This window comes from Acanthochromis polyacanthus, chromosome 8 (assembly GCF_021347895.1).
Source record: "Acanthochromis polyacanthus isolate Apoly-LR-REF ecotype Palm Island chromosome 8, KAUST_Apoly_ChrSc, whole genome shotgun sequence".
Classification (NCBI taxonomy): Eukaryota; Metazoa; Chordata; class Actinopteri; family Pomacentridae; genus Acanthochromis; species Acanthochromis polyacanthus.
Window position 1 is genome coordinate 12879348 of NC_067120.1, and position 22363 is coordinate 12901710.

The 22363-nt window shown below is 40.5% G+C and overlaps 1 protein-coding gene across 3 annotated transcripts; it reads left to right on the plus strand.

The window, feature by feature from the left end:
• Positions 1-309: 309 nt before the first annotated feature.
• On the plus strand, positions 310-22327 carry eps8l2 (EPS8 like 2). 3 transcript variants are annotated; one of them, XM_051951654.1, is made up of 19 exons: positions 310-701; positions 5606-5670; positions 8377-8538; positions 9939-10091; positions 11706-11785; positions 12100-12203; positions 12301-12371; positions 12471-12567; positions 13645-13733; positions 13824-13898; positions 15286-15434; positions 15512-15677; positions 15769-15803; positions 15891-15996; positions 16256-16375; positions 18142-18217; positions 18317-18488; positions 19403-19535; positions 21426-22327. In XM_051951654.1, exons 1-19 carry the CDS (start codon positions 608-610, stop codon positions 21501-21503), a joined length of 2025 nt encoding a protein of 674 aa, XP_051807614.1. In that variant the 5' UTR covers positions 310-607; the 3' UTR covers positions 21504-22327. The 3 variants fall into 3 exon arrangements, with proteins under 3 accessions (XP_051807614.1, XP_022045378.2, XP_051807615.1); XM_022189686.2 differs by having other exon boundaries at positions 311-701; positions 12471-12597; XM_051951655.1 differs by lacking the exon at positions 310-701 and adding an exon at positions 3233-3375 and having other exon boundaries at positions 12471-12597.
• Positions 22328-22363: the final 36 nt, after the last annotated feature.

The following is a 22363-nucleotide window of genomic DNA, read 5'->3' on the forward strand; positions in this document are numbered from 1 at the left end:
AAAATGAAAAATGCCTGCTGTAAAATGCCAAATTAGTACTTGTGGAAAATGATTTTCCTCCTCCACCAAACACTGTCTCTCATGATCACCCACTCCTTCTCTGATTCTTCTCCTCTTTGTGTCTTCATTCAGGTGGATGCCTAAAATCATGAGCGCACTGGGACCTCCAGAGAGGCAGGCCAAGTGAGTGCCGCACACATTGTCGCTGCTTCCCCTCAGATATTTACCTTTCTGTGTGTTGGCCAACAGTGTTATGCTGAGCTGCTGTCACACAGGCGGAGAGAATCACTAAGCCAGTCTGTGGAAGGTGCTGTGGGTCAGGGACTTTGGGCACAGAGCGCCTCTGTTGAGGATTGTTTGCTTTGCCTGGGCTCCTGGCTCCCTTCATGCCCAACAGCCCCTCTCTCCACCCTCCCTTCTCTCCCTTTTCCACTCTCTCTCTCTCTCCCTCTCTGGTCCATATGCTCCGAATCTCAGGCTAATCTCACCCTGTGCTGGCCAGTCTGCTCCCTGTTTACCAAAGCTACATTTTTTTGTGGGACTTCATGAGAAGTGGCAGTGTGGGATTTTCAGAGGGTTTGTGACATCCAGAGGTGCAGGGGAGAAGATGAAGGGCATGCAGCGTAACCCCGTATCCTCTTCTTGTCATTGCAGTGGAGTGGCCAGATCGGACAGCAAGCTCAGCGCCAAGGCCCTCTACGGTAAGAAGCGTTGTGGAAGTGTACGGAGGAATTGCACGGCTTACGGCAGGAGGAGTATTTGATTGTTGGCTAGTTTTCAACACTTTCCTTTTCGTGCCCCAACATGTAATTAGATCAGCTGTTATGTTTGTTTACAGAATATAATTTTAGAGGTTGTGCAGTCGTACGTGTCAAGGGATAGTTCTAAGAAAAGTCACTGTTGGTACTGTAGTTCTTCTTTGTTGTTCATCCTTATTTCTATACTTAAAAGTTGCCACTGTTTCACGTCAATCTTATTGTTTAAAATTTCAATTAAAAAGCAAAACCAAGAGTTTATTTAACCCTCCTGCTGTCCTCTGTTACAGGCACCAAAAATATTGTTTCCTTGTCTGAAAAAAATCCAAAAATTCAGCAAAAAATTCCCCAAATTTCTGAAAAATTGCAAAACCTTCAGGAAGAAAATTCCAGTAATTCCTTAAAATTTTCCCTTAAAAGTTTTATTTTAAAAAAAAATCCCCCAAATTTGGCAAGAAAATTCTTCTAAACATTTTCAAAAAATGAGTAAAAATCTTCAAAAAAAAAATCCTAAAACAACTAAAGTGATTACATAAATATCAGTAAAACTTGTAATATTTTCATGAAGAACATTCACATAAAAATCAACCAAAATCCAGCAAAATTGGCTGGATTTTTTTTTTTTTTTTTTTTTTTTTTGTGAATGCTCTTCAGAAACATTTTTAACATTTCTTTTTTTTTCCACCAAAAAATCTTCAAAGATTTCCCAAAAATGTTGAAAATGTGGACATCACAAGTTTCACTGTGAAAATTATTTTTTCCCCCACATTTTCAAACTTTAAAACGGGTCAATTTTCACCTGCAGGACAACAAGAGAGCTAACCTAGAAAAGGGTGCCTGTGTACACAACGCTGAAAAAACCACATGAATGACCTGTAATGTTCCTCTGGTTTACTTCATTATGTTTAAGTCAGATCCACATATACCATCCTGCTGCTATAAGTACTGATTAGTGCAGTAAATATGCATGCCTCTGTGGCTGTAACACTATTTACTCATATTTGTGCTTACTTTTTGCCACATTTTCTACTCTTCATTCACTTCATAAAAACTTGCATTTGTGACACATTTTTAAAAGTTTACGGCTTCAGATGAAACCAAACATAAATGCGACATTCACCCCCCACCTTATCCTCTGATACTTTTCCAAACTAAGCCGTGTGGATCAGCACTGTTACACACACAAATCACGGCAATATTCAACTTGCCATGCAAATGACTTTATCAGGAAATTTAGCACTCTCACTGTGTAGCATGTTGCTGCAGCTGTGTGGCGTCACTCCATTATCGCAGTCCTCTCCCCAGAGCACACACACACACACTGATAAGACGGGGCCAAGGTCCTGCTGAGGGGCCCCGTCATGCTCAGCCGGCTGACACCTCAGACGCTGAGGGTCATGGGAGGGAGGCGGAGCTCCTGAAGGGAACTTGAGTTTCCAGCTCTGTGCCAGGCCTGCGCTGCCTACTGGGATTAGCTGCCGGATGCGTCGGGCTTTTTGTGCGTTTAGTCACGTTCTCATGTGTGCTGAAGACTCTCATTCTTTTGTGCATGCTTTGAATTCAGGGACATGTTTGTGTTATTGTAGCGCTGCATTTATGTCTGCGTTGTCAGGCTGCATCACTGATCTGTTGTAACTGCTGTGGAGCTCAGTGATACAGTAACGCCATGGTGTGAAATTTTATTTTAGGTGCTGCATACTTGTATTAGGGTGTGTGTGTGTGACTGAAATGCGCTGTGCTACAGTGCAGGGTGTGTCTGTTTTCAGTGTGCGGTTGGAACAGGGTGGGGATGCCCAAGTCTTGCAGGTGAATAAAAGGCGCATTGAAAAGCAGAAAGGAAAAGGCCCTCTCTCACCTCTGGTCCTCCCCTCGTAGCCTCAGACATTAGCTCACTGGTCCCCGCCAGGGCCTCCTTCCACACTGCCAACACAGTGAAACATTTTACAGCGTATCATAGGCCCGGACAGAAACCAACACCGAGGTATAGCACAACAACCTGCTTTCCCGCTTGGCTGCACTGTTCCAAATTTAGAACTTCCTCACATGGCAGATGACGGTATTACAGGGATGCAAGATGTTCCCAAACCATCTGACTGTGCACCTCGTTGTCTGTGAAACCTTTTTGAGCTGTAAATCATCCAAGTAGCCGCAGGATCCAGCCATTCTTGTGATCTTTGCGAAATATCCCACTGCATGTGTGATGAGCCTGTGCTGTTTTTCATTCTCGTGCGGCAGATGGTCAACCACTACTTTCTCACTGTAGGGTGACGGCAGCACGCCTGTCCTTTCCAACCTGAGAGGCAAGAGAGGGGACGGTAATGTGCACCAGCCAAAACAGTTGTATATATTTGGATGGATGTGGGACTGTTGCCAACACCTCGCTGAAAAAAAAATGCAGACTGATAACAGAGCAGAGCAATTTCCCATAGGCAAATGCCCCCATCATTCTCACAATGCAGTGCAGCAAACAAGTGATGCAAATGATGCACAGGCCCTCCCACCTGATCTGTTATCAGCCGCACTGGGGCAGATGAGAAAGAAGCAACACTGAACTTATCATCTCTGGGCTTTAGACCATCATCCTCAGACGGTTTCTCCTTTAGGAGGATGCCTCTGTCAGGTAAAATGTTTTTAGGGGTGAGACAGAATCAACATGTGGAATATTTAGTAGAAATTCTTTGATCTTTTATTGCTCTGGTGTTTTTCTTAAATATCTGTGCTTTTAGGAGATTCGGCTGACTTTCTCTGATAGATCTGGAACTTTTTAGTCATTCATCCGTGTCTGCCTGAGGTGAATCGGGTTGTGAGATGTGTTGATGGGATATTTTCTGCCAGCTTTAGTGGACACAGCAGTGTGGTCCTGTTTTATTGAAGTGCCCTGCAATTAGAAATTCATATCATAAACTTAGCAAGTACAATCGCTTGTTGTTGAAATTAAATGACCTTTGGATTGAGCTTGTTGATGTTGCTATACAATGTTTTCATCTTTAATATCTACAGTTAGTCTGTCTTTATTAATCGAACTAAGTGAGCGAAAATGTGATTGGATGTATCAAACAGTGTGACCTTTGTTTGGTTTGGGTTGATTCAGGTTAAATATCAGACCTCAAGTTGAGGAAATGATGCATTTATTTGGACTGTTTGATTGATCTGGGCCATGTATGGGTTTGATAATCTGCCAAAGAGCCGTGTTTATCACTGGTCATTGACTTTACAGAGCTCTGAGGATCTGCCCATCTGTCTGCTAAGTGGCTCTTATTGCAAGCTGTTGCGGCACTGTGAATTGATTGGCATAAAAGTCCGTCATTAATAAGACATGGGGCGAGCTCGACTTTCAGAACGACACCTGATGCTTGTGTTTTACCTGCTGGGAGCCGGGCAGGAAGGAATCAGCGAAGAGGAAATGGCAGGAACAGAGAGGGAAGACAAATGCTTGCGTCATTTGTCCAGTGACGGAGGGTTGCACGGAAACAAAGTCATTGCCTTTAGAAATCTTTGTTTAGCAGCGCGAACACGTGTGAGCTCTGTGGGGCATCGTCGTTGTCACAGTGAAAAAGTGGACATCAAATATTGCAACATGCTTTAGAGACTTAATAGACATTTTATTAAGTGTTGCACAAACAGAGCAGCTTTTGTGTCACGTTGCCTGAAAAAGACACAAAGCAAAGTGTGTCTGTATAAAAAGAAAAGCTGTGTAGCATCTCAGTGTTGACTCTGCTGGGCGTAGGACACAAAGAGACCTGATATGAGCTCTGGCAGAGGAGTTAATAGGGACATACTGTCATTTAAGCGTAATTGTTACCTGCAGACTATTCACCTGGTAAATAGGTCAATGAGCACAGTGGCGCTCGTTGGCCTGTTTAGAACCGATGACCTCAGCCAACAGCACTGTACTGCCATGAACCAAGCTGCTGAGAGCTGCAGTGTTTTGATGTCGGTTTGACTGAACATGTCATTTTGCATTTTGAGCTTTTTCTGGTCTGAATCATCTTTTTTTGTCTTTTCAGCTCCTGTAATTTATATTTTATCATAGAATTAATATAGATGGCTATAGGAAAACCATGTGATGAACCCACAGAGAGTCTGAAGTTCCCCTCGACTACACAGAGCTTTGGAGGGAATTCCAGTTCGCTGGCTGCTGAAGGGGGGGCATTTTGTTGTTTTCATCTTTAAATATCTGTTAAATCAGTGACATTGATTAAAAAAAAAAAAATCAACATGCTAGACTGTCTCTGATAATTCCACCTGACTCACTCACTGCTCTAAGTCTTTAATGTAGAGCAGCTGTATTTACAGCTGACTTTACAGCTGACATTACAACATTTCCATAAGTGGAGGTAAAATGCCGTAGATGAGGACGTGCAAACATTCTTGCTGCTGATCTTTGAACCTGCAGTAAATCTCTGCCTCTGGTTGTGCCCTGGATCTTTCATGCCAGCTTGGCCAGCATACTACAAAGTGTAACAGGGCACATTCGTTCTTTTATAGAAAATTTGACAACCAACTTCTCCAATATTTCTCTCCTGCTTCACTGTTAAGTATATCATCAAATATACTATTATCTTGGAAAATGTGCCCTACATCCTCACTATACAGCTAACTGTGGGATCAACAGCGAACAGCAAAAAACGTACACACATTACGTTTCCTTATCACTTCCTTATTGCCCAGCTGCTTGTCGTAGCTTGCACATTAGTGTATCTCTTCATTGGTTCATTCTGCTGAAACGAGCAACATGTGGACTTTAGGTCAGTGTTACGCCGATGTTTATATAAAAGGATATACAGCAAAATCACAGGCAGAACCGAGGGATTTTCTTATTTGTAACATTTTTATTTTCCTTTTCACAGAGCAGCGGAAAAAGTACTCCAACTCCAACTTCATCATGCACGAGACGTCGCAGTATCACGTCGAGGTAAAGTCTTTGTTTCTTGGTGTTTTAAGATTTTTAGTTTGTTTATTTGTTTATTTAATAGGGACAGAACAACAAACATTGTTACATTAACCGATGTCATGTTCATAGGTCAATAGCTAACAGCTAATTCGCAGACCTGGTCCCTCACACATACAAACTACAGAAAATACAGTCTACAAAAGTTTACAAAGAATTACGCATACAGTATTAATAAAAATCTATACATTAAAACAAAGAAATGTTCATCAGTGCTCACAGGTTTGGTTCGATTTGAGCCATTGTTAAATTTTTGGGTTAAATTTGGTCTTTTAACAGCTGTTCTAAACAACGTATAAAATAAGGAAATTTTTAAGGCAGGGAAAAGGCTTGAAATTTGATAGTTTAATGACGTAGGACAGAGTCATGTGAGAGGTACTTTGACACGCTCTACCTTTATTCATTGTTTTGTTGAAAAGCTTTTCAGTTCTCAATAACCCTTAAATGTCAATATCAAAAGTTGCACAGAGGTCCTTAAAGACAGAAATATCCACTTCAAAATGCTAAAAAAAATTACATATTAATATTATTTTTCACTGTCAATTACTTTTTTCTTTTAATCTACATCAGTTCTAATTCTAACTACCAAATGTTAAATACTTTTCAGTATTTTAACTCTTTAAATGCTGGTTTATTTACAGGGTACCACTGTTGTTTTTCATGAAAAAAATAACGGAAAAAGGTTTTTTTTCTATATAATAGGTGATTTTTTTTTATAGAATCGCAGTCGAAAATGTGTCAGTAATTAGTATCAACATTATGCCTGATTTTTCAATTTAGTGTCAGCTTTTTGAAAATAAAAAATCCTCACACTAAGAACCTTAAAGACAAAAATGCCCTCTTCCAAAAAACTGCTTAAAATGTTGTATATGAATATTCTTTTCCACTTTTTATGGCTGAATTATTTTAAGTCCTGATCATCAGTGTACCAAATATCCCTGTAAAACACTACACTTTAAAGCCAAGTTGTTTAAATTATGACATGAAAATGACACAAATGAATTATTTAGATAATAAATGCTAAGTGTAAAATTCCTGTTTTAATGGGTTTCAATGCGGACATTTTTGTCTTTAAGGTCCTGAATGTTTCTGCTTTTGTGTCCGTCTACAAATCAAAAATGTCAAAATGTGAAGTCTGTTTTAGTAAGAAACCTCCCTATGACTGTTCCTAGACATTTTCAGTTACCTTTGGATAGTGCTGTTGGTTATTGTTGTGCGTTTTTGCGTTTTATATTTACTTTTTCATAGAATTCAGCGGATTAAATATTTTGTTGAGAATGTATGTGGTAGCTGTTCACATGCCTGATGACTGATAAAAGCATCAGAGATACAATGAAGTCACTGTAGAAACAGGATAAATAGCATATTTAGAAGTGTTTATAAAAAATAGCAATCAAGCTGGAAAATCCAATACTCTTAAATGTAATTTGTCCCCAAAAAAAGACGTAAAAAGGGAATATTGTAGTGTAAATATATAAGTTTCTATTTCTTTAAAAAGTCATTAACCTTGTGGAAAACAAGATCGAGACACTAGAAACATTACAGTGCATTGTTCTTTGCCCAGTGATAAAACTGGAATGCTAGTTAATCTCTTGATGGTATTTCACTTACTGGAACTGTGGAGTAATAAAACAATCAGAGATCTGATTGCAGCAGCAGGGACCTGATCTTGGGAAGGCTTTAGTTAGAGACGTTCTTCAGATCACAGATGGTGCTGAAGTCTTCCCAGTGCATTTAAACAGGTTTTCTTTAAATGCCTCCCTGTTATCACCCTATGGGCAGATAATCCCAGATAACAGACACACTGGCAGCAGCCACACGCAGAAGCATGACCGTGTCATTACTGCAGTCCTGATATCAGATAAATCAGGACAGTAACTCATGCAGCTAAATACCACTGTCAGCCAGCGGCAATATGATGAATGTGTCTCTGTTGTATATTTACTAGTAAGAGCTATAAGAAGACTATCTTAAATGTCAATACCGCACAGTTAAAAGAATGTCTGAATGCTATTTCCTCTCTTGCTCAGTTAGATAAGAAGATCAATATCACTGGCATGTTTGTGTGTTTAAATTAAAGCTGGTGCCAGTTTGGATTATCATAAAGACTGGAAACAAAAGACAGCTTATCTGGTTCACTAATTAACACATTGCGCTGTACCTCATCTGTAAAAATGATGTCTAAAAATGACACGTAGTGGTGCCTGACTATTTCTTGGCCCAGTACCTTCCTGTTGCGACATTTCCTTTCGACCTCCTCTCAGCCAGGTGAAATGCAGGTACATAGTTCCAAGTAAAACCACAAGTTTTGTTTTTGCACTTCTTTCCTGTGGAGAGATCAAACTAAGGTACCATATTTTAATTGGCAAACTTTGATACTTCAAGCAGAGCCACACCAGCTGTTTATAGTCTGTGCTACACCATGAAAATGTTAATAGTCTCCTTATCTAACACTTGGCAGGAAAGACAAAAAGCCAATTAAGAAATAAGCATGAAATCAAGTCCCAAAGTGTCAAATGATCCCCTTTAATGCAGCCAGTTAAATAGTAAAATATAAGTTTGAAATTACACCCAATCGCTTTGCAAAGCATGCCTTTGTTACCTTCCACACAGTCTTTTTGTTTTTGGTTTACTCCAGATCATAGTCACCAACCACTGTTTTCTCCTCAGCATCTCTCCACGTTCATCATGGACAAGACAGAGTCCATAATCACGGTGGACGATGCAATCAAGAAACTGATTCTTCTGGAATCAAAAGGTAAAATCTGGACACAGGAGATGCTCCTGCAGGTCACCGACAAGGCGGTCAGGCTGCTGGATTGTGACACACAGGTAAACATCCACATGTCTGTCTGCACATCTTTAACCCTTTAAAGGACACTCATCGAAATACTTTGAAATTCATAATTTCAACCCTAAAGCGTTGTTGGAAGATAAAAGACTTTATTTTTGTGACATTTTTCAAAATTTTTAATTTACATGTTGAAATTTACATTACCATATATGCTTCCTTGTCCGTTAGCGGGAAAAATAACATTCCAAGAAATGTATATATCATTACTTAGCACAACTACTCAACCGTGAAAAGTGTGAGTTTCGTCTACTAACCATGGGTAGTTTTGACATCTCGACCACAAATATGGAAGAGGACCAAGCCGAAAGTCCGTCTTTTTCCAACTTTGGAGAAAAGAGGAAGTTTGATACATTTCAGGCCTGTGCTGATTGGTCAGATACCACAATGTAGCGTAGAGGGATCTTCACTGATTGGCTGGGTGAAAACCACATGCTTCTCAGCCTCACTGAGAGCAACGCCATATTTAATGTCTGCGGAAGTTACCAAAATTGATCACTTGCACGATGAAGGGCCACCATTATGTTTCCCTGCAATACATGTCTCTGACAGCACAAAATATACATTTTATATGTCATAGTTAGCTCCATAATTTAGGGGATATGGCCATGGAACCACCTAAGAGGTGTTATGGAGCTGCATTATGGGAATTGTATGACCTACTGTAGGTTTTTTTTTTTGTTTTAAAGTTTTTTGGGGGCCTTTAGTGGAGTTGAAAGTGGAGAGAGGCAAGAAATGTGAAGGACATGCAGCAAATGGCCATGGGTCAGACTCGAACCACACGGCCCTTGTGTATGAGTCGCCCACTCAACCAGTAGCAACAATATTGACTTTTTCTTTGCACAAAACATCCTCCAAACAAGTGCCTAACTTCATCTCTGGAGTGCCGTTGGAAGTTTCAGTTACATATAATTTATATTTATTTGGCAGACACTTTTGTATTGCCACAAGTTCCAACATGCAGGTGCAGGATGCAACATTAAAGTGAAGCGAATGACAGTTACTGCATCTGATGACTAACGCGTTTCTTTGGAAAGCAGTTTAGTTTAGTCCTATCCGAAGAAAACCGCAGCGTAAAATCACACCTTGAAAGATAGTTTGTTAATTAGTTAGCTTTAGGGGTGCTGGTAATTGAATTTTATTGCAGCAGCTTGTCCCTGTTTTCAGTCAATTAGATGATCAACAGCTATCTGTAGCTGCAGAATGCAAACAATGTCTATCTCAAAATTTCAAGATATTACTTTTAATTATTCTTTCTCCATCATACATATCCTTGGGAAGACTATTTGTAGCATTATTTTCTTAAACTGGTGACGTAGCTGACTGTGTTTTGCTCTTTCTCTGCCTCCATCTCTCTCTCTAACTGTTGTTCCTCCTGCAGGAAGAGTTGGAGAACTTCCCTCTCCTCACCATCCACATGTGTCAGACGGTGCTGAATCACGCTGCACGCTACCCCTCCGTGCTGCTGCTCGTGTGTCAGGACAAGGACCAGCACAAACCAGACATCCACTTTTTCCACTGCGACGAGGTGGAGGTGCGTGTCGCTCTTTGAATGCTACGGGCTTGGCTCATCCTTTATTGGATGGCTTTGTGTTTTATGTGGCTTTGTGATTCATCAATCCGGGCGGCTGCTGTTGGAGGTCAGATTTCATGGCTGTTTGCGTGCTTGTATGTATCCCTTTACATTTTTGCAGCCGTGTTCAGAAGTATTTGCCAAAGGGAGGATGTATCTTACTGTGCAAACATCAGCTCTTTAAAAATGAGAATCACTACCATGTTCAAAGAGAGATTTTACTCGGCAATAAACATTCACAAGAGTGAGTTCACCTCAATGTAACGACCTTTGGATTGGCTTTATCTCTACTAAAAGAACATAATGAATGAAAGTTGAGGTTTTCTGGTGCCTTCTGCATTTCACACCAAGGAAGAATAAAATAGCCGTATTTAGAATCCTAAGATTAAGTTAACAAAATGGATTTCACCGTCTGTTGGTTGTAGACTGTTACTAATATGTGCCATTATTTAGTAAGCTTTGTGTATTTTGCATTTTTCAAGAGCAGAGACGACAGATTGCATCACAAGTCAATATAAACAGACAAACCCACACTAAAACAACACTAAAGCTTTGTTTTTGTCTGTGGTGTCACGGTTTGGTTCAAGATGAAGATACACTGAGACTAATAGTTAACGAAGGATAATATGTTAGACCAAACCAAAATGTCAAATTCCGTATTCTCTGCATAGATTTGGTGTAATCAGTAAAGTCAGTGTGTGCATGAGTGAAGCATGACGGTCTTGTGAGACAGTAAACAAAGCATCAGGGTGAATTAAGGCAGCATAAAAAAACAGAATGGGAGGGTCAGAGAGAGTGTTTAGACTGCAGGCAGGACTTAAGTAACCTGAAAACACACTGAGCACCGCAGCCGGTCCGGATCACATTAATCAGCCACCTGCAGAGCAGACAGAGATTCACGTTAGAACCAGATCAAAACACAAGGTGACCCCAGGAGTCATCACAGCGGCCTGTTTTTAGAAGCAGTTTTAAAAAGCTAACACCGCTGACCTTTCTAGTGCCTGCAGGGAGAGCATTAAAACAGCAAACGCTAAGCAGATGCTCTCCACTGTTACAGCAGCTACTGCTTTGTGGCTCCCATACTTCAAGATAAGAAAAAGAGAAAATCAACTAATATTCACTATTGTCAGTGCTGTATACCAGTTATAGTGTTTAGATTAGAAGCGTAATTCAGATTTTCCTCCTTATTTTTCTGCCTGTCCGCTTAGAGATAGATATAATATAACATAAAACTATGCATAATAATAATGTCTAATATCCAAATAGATGTAATATATGCAAAATCACTTAATTATATTCTTGTCAGATGTAAGAAAACTCTAGAGAGGTGGACACTGTAAAACTTTTAACTAAAAGAGTCCAAGTCAGAGACAAGCAAACTTTCCTGTTGATAAGATTTTTTTAAGCAAATTTTGGAATTTGAAATGGCAACTTCATGTGTGGATGCAGGGAAACAAGGTGGGCAGAATGTTTTTCCCTCCTTGTGATATGACTCAGAGTAAAGCTACATGGGAATATAAAATGTTCAGATGTATGTTGAGTTTGACTTTGTGTGTCTCTCCTCACTCTGTCCAGGCTGAGATGGTTCATGCGGATATAGACAGTGCCCTTGGAGACAACAAGCATGGAAAGAAAATGAGGCTTCAGACTCTGAAGTGAGACTGACATATACATATGCAAGTGCATCTCATACAATTAGAATGCGGTGGAAAAAGTTAAATAAATTTCATCAGATATTGCTCGAAATGAAAAAAAGAAATATACTTCACTCAGTACAGAGGTACAGCTCATGAAACCCCCAAAATATTAGAATATTTCAAAGAATCAACACAGATCACTTAATGATGCCTATACGTATATTCTTGCACTTCAAACTCTTGCACATCAAATACACATTTGAGGAGGTACCTCGTAGTCAGCTGACTTGATACCAGAATGCTGAAGGTCTTTGTGCCTCCTCTTCCTTCAGGGTGAACCAGGAGAAAATGAAGCGACACAGAGAAACAATCCTCCCTCCCTCGGCCGCCAAGGGCCCCGCTCCAACTCCAAAAGGACGAGTGGCAGCCATGAACAGTACAGACACTAAAAACAGTAACTAATAAGCTCTTTCAGTGGCTGCATTCATTCGTTTGCATTTAGTGACATGAGTTTTTTTTGTGATCGGTTGCAGACGGACGACCTCCTGGACAGCAGGACACAGAGTCGCATGAAAAACTGGCCCAGCGCATTGAGAAGGATGTGGTTAGTTTTTTATTTTTTAGCCACCTGTCATTACATTACGCAGCTGCTTTCATAATGCTGTTTTCTTCTCGCTAAACCTCCGGCTTTGTTTTCCCGCAGCAAATCCTTAACTGTGCCCTGGATGACATCGAGATCTTTGTGTCGCGGGTGCAAAAGGCAGCAGAAGCCTTTTCCCAACTCAACCAGCGCAACAAGAGTAAGAAGAATAAGAAGAAAGGACCAGCAGGTCTGTCTCCCTTTCTTCTGATGCGGTGGCATGAATGCAGTGACAATATGCTCATATTGCTCACCTCGCCATGTTTGTGTCTCTTTGTGTCCTGTTTCCCGGGACTCTCATCCAGTGATGTATGTGTGGTAGTAGTGGCCAGTTTGTGATGTAATACAGTACTCATGACACAATTCTCATAACAGAGGTAATATTATTACTTACTGTTTGTGATGATGTGGTGTCTCTTATACTCACGTGTTGCACACACACAGATGGTGAGTTGAATTTATTGATATAGTTGTTTGATTAGTTTGCACCCCAAAATGCAGCAAAATTGTGTTTAATTTTGTTAAAGCATTTCTCCTTCATGTTTATCGTACTAATATTAGTAGTAATATTACTGTAAATGTCTCTGAGTAATGTTTTACCACCCAACGCTGGCAATGGTGTGATGCTGTGTTTTTTTTGTTTTTTTTGGTCAACACAACCCATTTCCTGTGCAATGAGACACACTGTATGTTTGTGCCTGGTCAGGTACAAAGAAAGTTACTTTCCCACAAATCATTTGGTAATACCAGCGTGAAAGTAGCCCGTGTGTTGTCCCTGACGACACGGACAGAGGTGCTAAAAGTGATGAATTCTCTATTTGGAGAATCTGTTTCTCAACTTGGGGGCCGGTGTTCCATCTGAGGAGGAAATTTGAAATTCAGTTCTCCTGAAATTGCAATTATAACTCAAATTCACATAACGTAACTATGATTTCTGCGGTCATGAGAACTCTGGGACCTTGTGAGTCGCATGTTGAGAAACTCTGCTGTAGCACATTCTTTTGTTCCTCTCTGGCCAAGGTGAACTTCTATCTGTAAAGCTGTTTATTAACTCGCCATTATTGTACCTCTATAATATCTTACACAGAAGCTTTATTGAAGACATAAGCATTTAGGTTTATGTCTTTGAACCCTGGCCAGAAAGTGAGACCTGTGTCTCATGTCAATAAGGCGTTTGTGTGGCCGGCTGGTAACTCTGGAGTCTGTGTGTGGTCATTGTTGCTCTGCTTGTTTACAGAGGGCATGCTGACCCTGCGAGCCAAGCCCCCCTCCGAAGCAGAGTTCATTGATAGCCTGCAGAAACTGAAGCTGGCCTTAAACCTTGTGGTGAGATATCACAGCTCCTAACCTCCCCTCTTCACCAGCTGCTCTCCCCTCATCACCCTAACACTGTGTCTGTTGCTGCGCCCCCTGCAGGCCAAACTAAAGAAACACATACAGAACCCAAACTCGGCGGAGCTGGTTCATTTCCTGTTTAACCCTCTGGAGCTGGTAAGAGCTATGAGTCTGAATGTGTCTGATCTCAGGCAGGTTTGTGTGAATGAAGGACACCGGTGGTGACAACAATATCTAAATCCATGTCACTGGATAGCCTCAGTGTTGATTGAGCTCAGCCCACAGGCACATCTGATGAGAAAACACAAGCTCATTCAGTTTCACACAGTGAGAACAGTCCAGCACTTGCATTATTTTTTTTTTGCCATCAGGCATTCCTCTTATTGTTTTTGCTTTTATGGCACCACACCCACTGCAGCTCTGCTAAACTCTCACCAGACTGGAGAGACGTGGCTTTCAGCTCTGACACAGGTGCAGCCGACTTACATAATGTTGGTTTCCCAAGCCGCAGTATTCAGCCACGCCTTCGATACTGCTGGTTGGAAGCACAGAGCTGTGACTGGACTCTGCTTCGATATGCTGCAGTAATCTCTGCACATGTTGGATCTGCTTGATATGGTTGAGATAACCCCTGAGCTTTAACACTCAGATTGTGACCCCGAGTTGTCTTCAACAATCAGTTTCCACACACAGCAGCTAGAGATACCCGACAACACTGAAACTGATCTAAAAGCGCCTCATCTAAATGTTGCAATCTAAAAAAAATAAAGAGTAATAGAGACAGTTTTGAACCAGTGATAAATGTGGAATTCCTACAAGAGTCTCTAAAATTTTAGACCAAATTTGAAGTCAAATCTAAACATGAAGAATGTTACAGACACAAATGGTTAAGGTTTCTGGAGTCAAATCAATACACGACACAAATGTTGTGTTCTGTTTCTGTGTAAATCAAATGACTGAAATCTGTATATTAGAGGACTTTAAAACATTTCTCATGCAGTCAAGTATCAGAGTTTTCATCACTTAAGCTTCTGTTCAATTGTTTGCATACTGATTGCTGTTTAGAGGTGTTTATTGTTTGTGTTGATGCCTGTGAAGTCTACTTTGATGAATCAAAGACATACAGAGTTGAATTTAGTGTCTTTTGGCAGAGTTGTGGCTTTTGGACATCAACATTTTTTTAGCACTAAACTGTTGCTTGTAGGAGCAAACATGAAATACAGTCCAGTGTCCAAATTGCCACTGAATGCTGTCTCATCACGTTAACTTGGTTAGTTGCTTCTTAATTTAAATAAAGAAATGAGGAAACGTGTTGATTGTTACCTTTGAGATGATGCTACAAGTGTATAGTTATAATAAACTGAGAAACTGAAATGTTTGAATCTGAAAAAATGCTTTTTGTATGGTAAAGGTATTTTGTTAGCCCCGGCACTGAAAGCTTTCAAGTCATACAAAGTTGCAGGTTCTATATTCACAGAAAATACTGTATTTGAATGTCAGTCATCTTGCTATTGCAGCAGTAAACTCACAAATGTGTCCACAGGTGCTGCAGACTTGTGGGAGTCCTGAACTTGCCCGTTCGATCATCTCTCCTCACCTGTCTAGAGACACTGTTGACTTCCTGCGGGGACACCTCACCCCTAAAGAGATGACCATCTTTGAGCTGCTCGGGGACGGATGGACCAAACCCAGGTACTGCTAGTTCTGTCTGTACAGATGTGCAGCTCAAGACTCGTCTTTCAACCGTCCCTTCACTCCTTCTCCTGCAGAGCTGAGTGGCCCGTGGATCAGTGCGCTCCTCCTTATTACCCCAAGTTTCGTAACGGCTGGGAGCCACCGGCGGAGCTTTTCAGAACAGCACCATGGGAAACTGAAGGACCCTCTCAACAGCTGAGGTTGCCCAGCCATGATCACAGGAGACACTCAGCAGAAGAGGTAAGAGTTTTGCTTGCAAGCCTCCATCTGTCAGATTACCGCAAGTTTCAAAATGTAACTGGAGCTGAAAATGTCTGTCTGTTTTCTACAGTTTGACGGAACTCATTCCTCAAGCTCCTCAAATGGGTAAGTAAATAAATCCTTCACGCACATTGCTATGTCTGTCTCATGACATCAAAACATGTTAAAATGTGAAACCATGTTTCTGAACAGGTCTTACAATGGGACGCCCCAAACCCCCAAATACGCCAAAATTCGCTACCACTTTGTAGCGCGGAATGCCAACGAGCTGTCAGTGCTGCAGGATGAAATCCTCGAGGTAGCATCTTATTTTCTTGCCCTTTATTTACACTTGCCTTCCTCAAGACAACCTCCACATCCTGCTGTGTAGTTTTACGTCTTAACTCTGACATCTTAACCACTATATGTGATTGTATCTTCTGTAAACAAATGTCAAAAGAGCGGAAGACTGAAAATGTCACAAGCAGTCAATATAAACAATGAAGAAGCATCAGCTGGAAGAGACGTGTGTCGCAGTTTTCAGTGCTGCCGATTGACATGTGAAATGTGTGTTGCAGGTGATAGAAGATGACAAGCAGTGGTGGAAGCTACGGAATCGCAGCGGTCAGGCCGGCTACGTCCCATTTAACATGCTGGACGTTGTGAAGATAGAAGAGCCAGAAGGTCCGTTCATCCCGGTAAGTTACCTACTGCACATCTGCAGGGATCCAAACGTAGCAGAACTCTTTCTCCTTTGGTTTTATTCTGAACTATTTAAACTATTTCAGATTTGTTTTTTCTCAGGGTACACATTCAGTTCCACAGTCTGAGAGCCATAAAAAGTTCTTGAAAACAAGGTCAATTTGAAACACATTGACCTGATGTGAAGAATGGCTGATTTCGGAGTCAGTGTGGTGTGACTGCACATGTTACAGCTACATTTTGAAGTTACAAATATCTAAATTAGATAGATAGATAGATAGATAGATAGATAGATACTTTATTAATCCCGAGGGAAATTTAAGAGAAATTAATTATCCAGTCTAACAACATCTAGTTTCTTTTACTTTAGCAGGCAACTCTGATGAAGACTACAAGTTTAAAACAGTGAAATCTGGGGGTGTGCAGTTAAAAAGTGAGCTGACACATCTGCTTGAGGCTACATTAGTCACTACTGACAAACATATTCAAATTTCTGGCCAGACTGTCAGTGGTCAAGTTACATTGTTGGTAATGTAGAGGAAAGGTTTGTGCATGTCATTAAATTAAATGACTGAGTTTGAGCCTCAATTTTAATCAGTTTTCCAAGTATTTGTTCAGATTGCAGTTTACTTACTGGCAGTAGGCTCAATGCAGCTACAAGACATTTCATGCTTTTACCAGTTGTTGGTTCAGCTTTGTGTGCGTTATACAACACTGCATGTGTCAGTATCTCTTTAACTTAGTGTGGCTGCAGTTCTAGTCCTTATCTCCCCTGTAAAATTCAAGTATAAGGTAAGGGAAAGTGTCAGGAAGTATTATTATATGTTCTGGGAAATGAAGGCAATCACATACTGACGTCTAACTTAGTGAGAGGGTTCAAGGTTTCTTTATTGCTGCTTGGGGACAAATTTGTTTATCAGAATTGTTGCTGCTGGGTTAAGAGCGCAATGAATGATCTGGACACAGGCAACAGATATTGCTTCTTTCTTTATTTTTTTTTCATTTTTTTACAGCGTTTAAGTACGTATCATAATTTGTTTTATTAAATATTTTAATTTAATGACAAGATTTTATGACAGAACGTCACAAAATAAAACTGCAAAAACGTTTCAGTTGGGGCTGCCACTTGCAATTATTTTCATCTGTTATCATCTATATGAATCAGTTGTTTGTTCTACAACTTGGTAAAAAATGTTGATCAGTGTTTCCCAAACTTCAACATGACTTCCTCAAATGTCCTGTTTTGTCCACAATCCAAAGATATTTAACTTGCTGTCATAAAGGAGTAAAGAAACCAGAAAATCTAAAAGTTTTAGAAGCTCGAATTAGAACATTTATACTTTTTAATCCTTTAAAAAAGATTATTTTGTAATCACTTCTGAAAATAGTTAAAATGGCGATTAATTTAGTACCTAACATCTAAGTGATTCATCGCTGCTGCTGTTATTTTTTGAAGAATGGTGCAGCTTTGTGTGCAACCTCCCTGCACTTTAACATTCACGTTCCCACAGTCACTGAAATACGTATTCTGCATTCCTATATTCTCATGCTGCCTGCATGCAGGCTGTGTGCAGGTTTACTGACAAACTGCAGCAGCTCCTGCATGCTAGCACTTTGTGGTGTGTAAAGCTCACACATATCTTTGCCTTTGGCTTCTGGGCAAGAATCTATCAATCACAGATGAGATGAAAGCCGAACCAGTTTTTGGAATAACATTGCCCTCAGCTGTTTTCTCATGGACTGTATTTGTGTTTGTCTGCAGCAAGGCTATAGGACGCCATCTCCTGGGTCTGGGGGTCTTGGAGACAGCTTCAACAAAGGAAGACCCAAAGACAAAAGTGAGTAAACAAATTCTGATTTAAGAATTTAAATCCACCTTTTTGACAAATAGTTGGTCTTGTTCTGATGTCTGATACCATCCTGTTTCTGTGCTGCAGGGATGGATGAGGTCAACAGTCAGCTGTTGGAGTTCATCACTGCTAACAAAAGCCAGCCGCGTCCCAGGAAGATCACTGTGCCGCGATCATCAGGCATCCAAGTACCGCTCACTTCTGACTCAAGCCCAGAGGAAGTGATCATGTGGCTCAATTCGAAACATTTCTCTAAACCGTAAGACGCCCATAACTCTTAGAAATCCACCAAATCAAAGTACCTCCCAACACCTCAGACACCTGAACATCTTGTCATTGCCGACCTCGTGTTGGTTTAACTGCTCACCTTACTGCGCAGATGTACTTCAACACCCTGTGACAGAGAGGTTACTGGTGCAGTGCTAACTGGTGTTACGTTGCTCTTTTAAGTTCTGACTGAAATGCCAAGAGAGAAGCTTTTCTTTGTGCTGCTGCTTTGTTAGTGTACTTTCAATAACAGATATATGTGGCATTAGGGATGACGCTGATCGCTTCACCTCTCACACAGAATTAAATATCTCAAAGTCTGCTTAATGGATCGCCATAAAAAGTTTAATAACATGTGACACATTGTAAAAATGGTGAAATTTATACCTGTTAAACATCAGCATGTTTGCATACGGATGTCACTATCAGCACAAATGCATGCTGTATGATGGAGGTGCTGACATTTTTTTAAGGATATTGTATAAAATGTACGCAGTATTGTTGAATTTTGATTAGAATTATGTTCACAGATGACCTATTCATTGATGTTATTAACAGTGACGTTTATTGTGTCCAAATGTGGTGACTACTGCAGTTGTTACTTGGCATCTGTTGTGTTGTGCTTCCTGGAAGTGAGCTGCTGTAATTAATAGCATCAATGGTATTTCACTTCAATGCTCCAGTGAGCCAGTATTCATGTCACCTGGGTGATGGAACTGACAACCTCAAAGGAATCCTGTTATTGATGACACATGCGCTCTTCCTGTCATGACATGTCCATTTGGATGTTTTGGGAACAGTGTTTTAGCAACTACAGTGTACGCTCCACTGGCAGCCACGTTCCAATAAGAAATACAGTTATGTCAGGTAATGTGAAAAGGATTTGTCCGGCTGTGTTTTCTGCAGGACTGTTGAATGTTTGGGGATCCTGACTGGAGCCCAGCTGTTTTCCCTGAACAAAGAAGAACTGAAGGCGGTGTGTGGAGAGGAAGGCGGCCGTGTCTACTCTCAGGTCAACGTGCAGAAAGAACACCAAGAGGTGGGTCATGCACATCTGACTTTAAAACCACAAAACAAGCAAGCAAAAAAAAAAAAAAAATTCTAGCTCACAAATGAATGTGTTTGTTCGCAGAAAATTTGAGAGCTTTCAACAGATGCTGAATAAATCACACCCACATCTCAGCTTTCATGTTGGGCATGCTGAGACAAGCGGAGATACTCAGTTATATAAAACCTGATGTCAAACTCCACAATTAATTTGGTTTAGTCAAAAACTAGGTCAGCACTAACTAGAACACATTTGTCAGTTTAACAATGACAAATCATTGTATACAGAAGATGACTGTCCTTATTCTCCGAGAGCAAATATAAACCTTGCGACACGCTCATGTGTTAGACTACAAAGTGATTTATTAACTGTGACGTCTCCCATGATTTACATTGTTTATGAAGGTGTTTTGTGTACAAGGCTTCTAAAGCAAACAGACCCTAAACATGACGAAGCACAAACACAGAGGAACTGAAGAGTAAACTGAGGTGAAGCAGTGAGTCACGACTCAGACAAAGCAGATTGAAGGCTTGTTTTGTGAAAAATTATTTCAGGGTGTAACAATGTTCACTGATTAAACACCCACAGACTTGTTAACCTGCTACCTAATTATAAGCTAATTGTGACCCAACCTACTTACTTTTTGAATTGAATTTGTGTGTATTATAAAGTGTGTTCCCTGACGGCTGACAGTATCTTTTACTCTGTTTTTACGTTGTTCTAACATCAACAGTAACTGAGAAATATTTAAATTTATGTGCAAAACCAGGTTTCTTTTGACTAGCTCAAAAATGTAGCATCTATAGTCACTCTTGTGTTCCAACATGTCCCGCCTACAGCACTCTGTGATTGGTTATACATCACAAGTAACAGCCAGTAAACACTCAAGGATACAATTTGTACAATATAAATTACCAAGACCATTTCAGTGAAGTTTTGTGGTCAATTTTGTCTTATTCTACATTTTCACACTAGTTTTATTTTATTTGTGCATTCGTGTTGCAAAGATGTATTAGTTATCAGTCCATTTGATTACTATTTATCTCTTCTTCTTCTTCTTTTCCTTTTGGCTTTTCCCTTCAGGGGTCGCCACAGCGAATCAATTGCCTCCATCTAACCCTGTCTGCTGCATCTTCTTCTCTCACACCAACTACCTTCATGTCCTCTTTAACCACATCCATAAACCTCCTCTTTGGTCTTCCTCTAGGCCTCCTGCATGGCAGTGGGAAACTCAGCATCCTTCTACCAATAAATTCACTCTCTCTCCTCTGGACATGTCCGAACCATCTCAGTCTGGCCTCTCTGACTTTATCTCAAAAGCCTCTACCATGTGCTGTCCCTCTGATGTACTCATTCCTGATCCTATCCATCCTGGTCACTCCCAAAGAGAACCTCAGCATCTTCAGTTCAGCTACCTCCAGCTCTGTCTCCTGTCTTTTCCTCAGGGACACTGTCTCCAGACCAAACAACATGGCTGGTCTCACCACAGTTTTGTAAACCTTTCCTTTCATTTTAGCTGAAACTCTTCTATCACACATCACACCTGACGCTGTTCCAGCCTTCCTGTACGCGCTTTTTCACTCCTTTTCCACACTCTCCATTGCTCTGGACTGTTGACCCTAAGTACTTAAAATCCTCCACCTTCTTGATCTCTCCTCCTGGTAACCTCAAGAAGGTGGAGGATTTTAAGTACTTACTTAGTATTTATCTCTACGAGTCCTAAATAAATCCATATTGGTCGAACCCTAGCACTCGCACAAGAACATTAGCGCTCATAAATCACTGTGCTGCCACTACTTTAGCGCTACACTCTGTACATTGCACTTTAAATAGTATCTATAAAGGTCCATTTAAAGAGACATGCTGTTGTTTCCTTTCTAGAAGACCAGTGGAGACTCAGAGCTGCAGGATATCATGAACCGGAGGAAGCAGAGGATCGACTCCGGCGGCAAAGACTGAACCTATTGAGCAACACGACCCATCCAGATGTTTCCCTCTCAGCAGACTTTAATCAATCTACTGTTAATCATCCTGCAGTAGAAAATACTGAATATTGTAAAAGTTTTTAATTGTATATTTATTTTGTATCATCCAATGCGTATGTAATCAAGTGTTTTCTTAACTGATTGTCGCTTATGTTTTCAATGTCTCATTAAATGTTGTTGTTCAAGAGATTTCTGCTGAGAAGAGGAACATGTGAGTTTATGTACAGTTTGATGTGTCTGCATGACATGCATGTAACGTACATATTTTGTACGACCAGTGCGGTCGATGTTCATGCTCGTTGTTAATATCGCAGCTATTTGCTAAACTTCTTGGTAAATATGTAGATTTTAGCTGTTGCATTTCCAGATCAGTGCCAGAGTGTTTGACACATTCTCTGATATATAGCCAATAATTTTCATATCGCTATTTACGGGAAACATAAATAATAAACCATGCTCTGTTACTTCTGGCAGGTATCGTATGTAATTTCATCTTGGTTGGTAAATGCCAACCAGCAATAAGTATTAAAATACACACTTGCAGTTTCTAATCAGATGTACAACATTCTGGCAAGCTTAGCAAGCAATAATTCTGCATGAAGTCAATGTGAGTTGCTGTCAATGTGTTTTTTGTAGCAATATGAACAGCACAGACAGGGAGCAGGAAATATGTTGTACTGGTGTGAAAAATTAAATGACGATTTAGAGGAACCATTTAAGGGGTTGTAAATATTTCGGGACGCAATGTTTAAAAAGATCACAATTAAAGAGAATAAACTTGGTAAATATTTTCTAACATTTTTCTGTGCACAGCTCTTGTGTTTGTCACTTGAT